At 31.8% G+C, this 7,462-nt stretch overlaps 1 protein-coding gene across 1 annotated transcript; it reads right to left on the reverse strand.

Annotated features, from left to right (window-relative positions):
* Nucleotides 1-613: 613 nt before the first annotated feature.
* On the reverse strand, nt 614-5,504 carry LOC112023509 (transcription factor MYB1). Its single transcript, XM_024056113.2, has 3 exons — nt 5,221-5,504; nt 4,991-5,120; nt 614-1,654 (listed from the first exon to the last, which is right to left on the reverse strand). The coding sequence occupies exons 1-3, from the start codon at nt 5,348-5,350 to the stop codon at nt 1,057-1,059; spliced, it is 858 nt and encodes a 285-aa protein (XP_023911881.1). The 5' UTR covers nt 5,351-5,504; the 3' UTR covers nt 614-1,056.
* Nucleotides 5,505-7,462: the final 1,958 nt, after the last annotated feature.

Consider the following 7,462-nt stretch of genomic DNA (forward strand, 5'->3'; position numbering starts at 1 on the left):
GTATGAAATAAACTCATTTATATATACATTATCTTTTTTGGTAATTTACCATTCAAACTGTCACTTTTATAAGTGCTAGCCAAACACTTAACTTTTTTAAAAAGCACTTTTTGACAGCTTTTACCAAACACTCAACTTTTATAAAAAACCCAATTTCATACCGCAATTTTTAAAAACTCAACTTTTTCAAAAAACCCAGTTTCAAAAAGCTAAACCAAACTCACCCAAATACATTATAAAAGACAAACAATTTTGAATTTCAGCAAATTTGTTTTGGTTTTAAGAACAATTTTTTTTTTTTTAGCACAAACTTCATGCCGGCCAAATCTTGAATTTCGGCCGGTATTTACCAAAATGTCCCGAAACACCCAAAATAGACCGAAATGACCCGAAATTTTTTCAAAGTAGAATAGGGTAGACTACTGTTCCGGTTTGTCCAGGACCACCCTGAACAAAATTCCTGGAGTCGCCACTGGTCACTCTATATGTTTTTCAATCAATACAATGTATACATACAATTCACTACTCATACATGACAACACATGAAGCAATTGTTGAAAATTTTCAACCAAGATCCACATACCAAAAAAGAAAAGGAATTAAAACATCCAGATAACAAAAGGGGGTGAAAATTAAAAACAGTTTACCAAACTCTCAAATATCACTAGTAGAGGTATTTATTTTAAAAAATAGTAGGAAGACATAACACAACTGATGAGAAACTGGCCATGAGAATGAGAGGAAGAAGCCACAAGTTTCTACAATGTTAAGAATAGTCGTGTTTGTGTGAGGAAGGTGAATTACACCTCTTCATTTGTAATCACACACACATATGTATTAAAACCCAATACATAGGAGAGTATTAATGTATTGGGTTTTAATGGGTCAAACCAATACATTTGCAACTGAAAAATGTCTAATATTAACGTGCAGAGAGCATTATCCATTATTGGGTTCAACGGATGCCAAAAAAATTACACTCCAACTATTCATGATTTAATTAGATACGCAGAGATGACTATAGATAATGGGCTTAGTTATGCATCTCGTTTACTTTCAGTTAATCCATGTATCTTCTGAATCCAGAAAAGATGCCAATGTGTTAAGATCCGTAGCTTCATTTGGCTGAAAAGGATTAATAGCCCTCCAATTCTCAAACTTCCCTTCATCCATTAAATCTTTAAGCTTGGCATCGCATCCGGAAACTGGCAAATCCAACACAATGTCATGTACATTGATTTCATTGGTTTGGTGGCCATCTGAATTTTGCACATCCGATCTCGAAAGGTAATTTGTATCCAAATCTACCAGAAAGTCAGAGATATTATTCTCCGGCTGAGCTGAAGGAAATAGGTTTTCACTATTCCCATAAGGAACTATATTTTCATTGAAAATTTGATTATTATCTGGTTGCCATGGGAGGATAACCTTTGTGCACCGCATTGCTTTTGGTCGAATCACAGGGTGAGCAACCGGTTTTATTCTTGGATTGGAGTCTGATGTCAACTTTCTTATCCTTCCAATGGATTTTAATATTCTACTACTTTGTTCATGAATCTTGTCACTTTGCACCCTCTTGCTTAAAATGGTGTTCCAGTAATTCTTTATCTCATTATCAGTTCGTCCTGGTAATCTCCGAGCAATGAGTGACCAACTGCAACACTCGTTACACAACATTTAGTTTGTAAGCACATTAATTTTTCACTTTATAGTTGTGACATTTGGGCGGAGGGAGGGAAATTTTCCCCAGACCCAAAGGAAAAAAAGACCATATAATCTATGCAAATTCTTTATAGTTCCATTGATTGATACTTTATGAAATTATTCATGGTTCAAGTATCTTATCCTCCTTTATAACTATTAATTAAAAAAAAAAAATTTCTTGCATGCAAAATTAGTTTCTTTCACTTGTTTATGATTTGCACAATTGTGGATTTTATAAATTTTTTCTCAAAATTAAATATACTGTTACTTATGTTGATCTTTTATTTGATACTTGTTAAACTTATCACTATATATTATCAAATTTGCAATTAATAGCAATGTGTAAGGTGTTTTTATCATTTCATCATAAAATTTTTATAATAAAAAAAAGGGTGTTGTTTATCATATTAAAATCATAGAATGATAATAATAATAATAATAATAATAATAATAATGCATTTAGTTTTCTTTTTAATCTAAAATATATTTTGGTTTACTCAGAAGAAGTTAATAAAAACCTTATACAACATTATATATGAAGATCACTGTTATGCATATAACGTTTTGAACAATTTAGTCAACTTATCATCTCATAAAGTTGTGGAAAAAATTATATCTTTAATATTGTTGAGGTGGTAAGTTGAAATTGGTGAAACATTAATTTTACATGAGCTTGTTGCTAACATTGTTTTAATCACAACATGTCATTATATACTAATGGCAACATGTTACTAGAGCAGGTTGGGTAAAAAGGGTTATTTAACTTCTTCTTTTCTTTTCTTTTTTCTTTTTTTTTCCTGAAAAGTTATTTCACTAATCGTATTATGAATAAGGTTGTAATTCCTAAGTAAAAAATAGGGTTGTAAATCAATCAAAATCTTTGTGGACCTCTAAATATATGTCATCAGTTTTGTGAGCACATTAACTTAACACTTCGATGCATTTTCACTTTCCATGCAACCTAACACTTGGGAATTCTTGAAGTGTGAGTATGACTACATTGAATCCAATAATAATATATCATTTTTTTTTAAAAGTAAAAGCAGTGCTATTTGATTTTTTTAAATACCTTATTTCTTATAGCTAACTTAAAATTAGAAGGAAACGGCAGATTCATTGGGAGAGATCCCTGTATCAATTACTATAAAGTTTTTTGAATAGACATAATTTAACTATGTTCTTAGCATTTCTCATGTTTAAAATCATATTTCCCCATTCATTCTTGAAGCTAGTTTGAGTGTGACCACATTAAATACAATAATAATACATAATTTTTTTTTAATAGTAAAAGCAATGCTATTTGATTTTTTTAATACCTCATTTCTTATAGCTAACAAAAACTTAGAAGGAAACATTGGATTCAATGGGAGAGATCCCTGTATCAATTATTGGACTATAAAATTTTTTTTTGAATTGACATCATTTAACCATGTTCTTAGCATTTCTCATGTCTAAAATCATGCTTCCTCATTCATTCAAGAAGATTCAGTTATGTATGCTTGGTTTCAATTCGCATGCAACATATCGGCATCTAGATTTTCTTAAAATAAATAATTATAAATGTTTGGGCCTTAAAAGATAGAGATTGAAGTATAAAAAAAATGTTTGGGCCTTCAGTTTAGTAGTATTTATTCATCAAATTACATATTTCATTCTTCAAATTAGGGTGTGTTTGGTTCAACTTTTTGAAAGTGGGCTTTTTCCAAAAAGTGGAGTTTTCAAAATTTGCATAATGAAAAAGTGTTATTTTAAAAAACTGAGTGTTTGGTAAAAACTGTTAAAAAGTACTTTTTGAAAAAGCTGAGTGTTTGGCTAGCACTTACAAAAGTGGCGGTTTGAGTGGTAAATTACCAAAGAGGACAATGTGTATGTAAAGTATTGTGAAAATACTTTCTAACTTTTTTTATTATAAAATTTTCTAAAAAATTATTTTAAAAAGAACTTTCAAAATTTCTAAAAAAATTATTTTTTTCTCACCAATATTAACTAATAATAACCTACCACTTAAAATTTATTGTGAAAATATTGTGATAGTATTTCTCAATTTTAATTTCTCACTCTTTATTTTATTTTTCCCTTATTTTTTTACTTTCTTTCATCCATATTTTCTTCCTTTTTTTTCTTGTTTTCCCCTCTTTTTTCCTCCTCCACACACGTACCCTTCTCTTTTTTTTTTCTTTTTTTTTTTTATGGTTTCTTTCCCCTTTTTCCCTACCACTTCCTCCAGAACATTCCACTCTTCTTCTTTTTTTTTTCTTTTTTCCTTCTTTCCCTTTTTCCCTACCACTCCTCCAGAACATTCCCACTTTTTTTTTCCTTATTTCCCCTTTTTCCCTACCACTTCCTCCAGAACATTCCAATTGCCACAGAGCTCTCTCTCTCTCTCTCTCTCTCTCCCCCTTTTTTTTTTTTTGACAATTCGAAAGCTACAAGGAAGAGAGAAGATGATGATGAAGATGATTGAAACATAAGGAAATCCCTCAAGTCTCTGCCACCATTAGGTTTGTATTTGATTTTGATTTTGGGTTTGAGTTATGGGTTTTCAATTGATGGTTTAATTTTGAGTTAATTTTATGTGGATTTTGGGTTTGATTTTGAGTTGCTTTGTTTTGGGTTGATTTTGAGTTGGGTTTGGGATGGGTTTTTTAATGGGGTTTGAGTTGATTTTAAGCTGTCTTGTGTTGATTTTGAGTTATTTTTTGTTTGGTTTTGTTGATTTTGTGTTTGGATTATTAAATGTTGAAATGTGTTTTGTTGGCTATGGTGGTAGACTGGTAATAGTTGGGTAGTGCTATGTTTGTAACAACACGGAAAGGGCAGAGCAGAGAAAAGAGATGAGAGGAATGAGGGACAGGCTTGAGAACTGAAGAAATTAACATGATTTATTGAAGGGTAATTTGGTAATTTCCCGAAGAGTCCAACGGATAGCTGAGAACATGCATGGACTTTTTCTAAAATGGACCTCTAGAGCTCCTTTATGGCTTGCGTGTTCTCAACCTTGGCCCAAAACGCAACTTTTTCCAAAAAGTTGTGTTTTATGCTGAATCAAACAGGCTTTTCACTCTAGCTTTCTTCAAAATGGGCTTTTTGGATTGAAAACATTGAAACAAACAGGACTTAATCTTGACTTAATTAATATTAAATAAAATTATTTAATTTATATATATTTTTATGAATAACTTATTTAATCTATATTTAAATATAAAAACCGTTATTTAGATTTATGGCCTCAAGTCTCATATTACATTGAGCCAGCTCTAGAGGAGAAGAAGAAGATTTCCCATACCTGTTACCAAGAAGCTTATGTAGTTTGATAATGAGATCTTCTTCATCTTTAGAAAAGTTGCCTCTCTTGATATCTGGCCTTAGATAATTCAGCCAACGAAGCCGGCAACTCTTCCCGCATCGCCGCAGCCCTACGAAATAAAAGAAGCAAGTGTCAATGGGAATAATCGACAAAAGAGAACCCCATTGAGAGAAGAGAGAATATATAGTGCAATATTGTTAGGTTAGAACCAGCTCTTTGAGGCAAGTCTGTCCATTTTCCTTCGCCATGGATTTTAATGTAGCTTTTAAGGATGTTATCTTCCCATGCAGACCATGCTCCTCTGATTACACCTTTCGCACAGCATGGCCTCCTTTCCATTTCTGCTCTCTCTCTCTCTCTCTCTCTCTCTCTCTCTCTTAGGCTTTTGCTTCTACTACTCTCCAACTCTACAAGGAGCTCCAAACCTTCTTAATTATATAAATGTGCAAGTGCAAGTGCAACAGAAGCTTGACCCGACTGACTTTATTAATTTTTTATATATATATATATATATATTAATTATAATAATAATATTATTATATTCAGCCCCAAAAAAATTGAAATTATTATTATTATTATTATAATCATGGCTGTAGCTATCACGTTTTCACACCGTTTAGCAACAAGTTCAAATATTTCCTTATATTCAAATATAGGGACCACCTATATTTGAGACTATATTGATCTTTTTATTTTTTTATAAATAAATTATATTAATTAATAAAAATAATTTTAATACCACATAAAATATTATAATTTTTATCAAAATTATTTTACGTAACAAATAGTGGTAAATTACATATTACCTTTACATGAATTTACCTTCTTTTTTTTTTTAACCGGCCAACGTTTGTACAGTGGCGAGCCACGCTGGGTAGGGGCCATAGACCCCTCGCTTTTTGAAAATTTCACTTACAACTAAATTGTATGTAAATGTGCCCCCCCACACTTCAAGACTCAACAATCTGCTTTGTTGTTGTCGTCCGCTCCAACCTCCAGTAAATATCTCTCCCCCTTTCTCTCTGTTTTGCTTTGTTATCTGCTGAGATCTCCCCTGTTTGGTAAAGTCTCTCTATTTTGTTTGTTGAAGCAGTGTTTAATTTGTTAGTGCTTGTAGATGACGCCATCGCGTCAGTTCATGTTTGGTTAGTGACTTATGGCTGGCACCTTTTTCTAATATTTTATATTATATATTTTTGATTGAATATTTTATGTTATATTTAATTTGATAACGATGGTTATTGTTTANCAATTTTTATGATACTAAAACTACTTATAATTGATCTTGAATTAAATTTTATAATAGCTTATTTGTTTAAGAGAATGACTTGTGTCCAATGAAATTGACTACTCCCTTTATTTTATACATAATTAAACAATCATTCAATAATTACACATGCTACTTTGTCAAATATAGAATGAATATAAACAATAACCATCGTTATCAAATTAAATAAACATAAAATATTCAATCAAAAATATATAATATAAAATATTAGAAAAAGGTGCCAGCCATAAGTCACTAACCAAACATGAACTGACGCGATGGCATCTACAAGCACTAACAAATTAAACACTGCTTCAACAAACAAAATAGAGAGACTTTACCAAACAGGGGAGATCTCAGCAGATAACAAAGCAAAACAGAGAGAAAGGGGGAGAGATATTTACTGGAGGTTGGAGCGGACGACAACAACAAAGCAGATTGTTGAGTCTTGAAGTGTGGGGGGCACATTTACATACAATTTAGTTGTAAGTGAAATTTTCAAAAAGCGAGGGTCTATGGCCCCTACCCAGCGTGGCTCGCCACTGTACAAACGTTGGCCGGTTAAAAAAAAAAGAAGGTAAATTCATGTAAAGGTAATATGTAATTTACCACTATTTGTTACGTAAAATAATTTTGATAAAATTATAATATTTTATGTGGTATTAAAATTATTTTTAATTAATATAATTTATTTATAAAAAAATAAAAAGATCAATATAGTCTCAAATATAGGTGGTCCCTATATTTGAATATAAGGAAATATTTGAACTTGTTGCTAAACGGTGTGAAAACGTGATAGCTACAGCCATGATTATAATAATAATAATAATATATAATAATATAGAGATAAAATCATTTAGAGCCGGCCAGCTATGAGGACCAGCTACTGCACTCTGCACAGTGAGGGGCCCACGGCAGTGACCTGTGTAAAAAAGAACGGTGAGGCAGAGTGACAAAAAAGCACGGAAGGATGGAAAGATTCTCCTGGTCCTGGGTGAGGCAAAATGTTTTGTCGTATATGTGAGAGATTTATGACTTTTTAGGCAAAACGTTTTGTGGTGCGGTTTATGAGTTTTAAGTTTTGTTTTTATTGCTGCGTACAAATATGCCCTAAACTTTTTAAATATATATGTTTATTGGGAAATGTTAACCAGCACCGTGCGGTGCTGGTTAACGTTTCCCAA

The sequence above is a fragment of the Quercus suber genome, unplaced genomic scaffold (genome assembly GCF_002906115.3).
Source record: "Quercus suber isolate HL8 unplaced genomic scaffold, Cork oak 2.0 scaffold_96, whole genome shotgun sequence".
Taxonomy (NCBI): domain Eukaryota; kingdom Viridiplantae; phylum Streptophyta; class Magnoliopsida; order Fagales; family Fagaceae; genus Quercus; species Quercus suber.

Coding starts and splice junctions, on each gene's coding strand:
- LOC112023509 (XM_024056113.2), bottom strand. CDS start 5,350: ATGGAAAGGAGGCCATGCTGTGCGAAAGGTGTAATCAGAGGAGCATGG. Junction 5,121..5,220: donor AGACTTGCCTCAAAGAGCTG/GTTCTAACCTAA, acceptor TTTATTTCGTAG/GGCTGCGGCGATGCGGGAAG. Junction 1,655..4,990: donor CATAAGCTTCTTGGTAACAG/GTATGGGAAATC, acceptor CGAGTGTTGCAG/TTGGTCACTCATTGCTCGGA.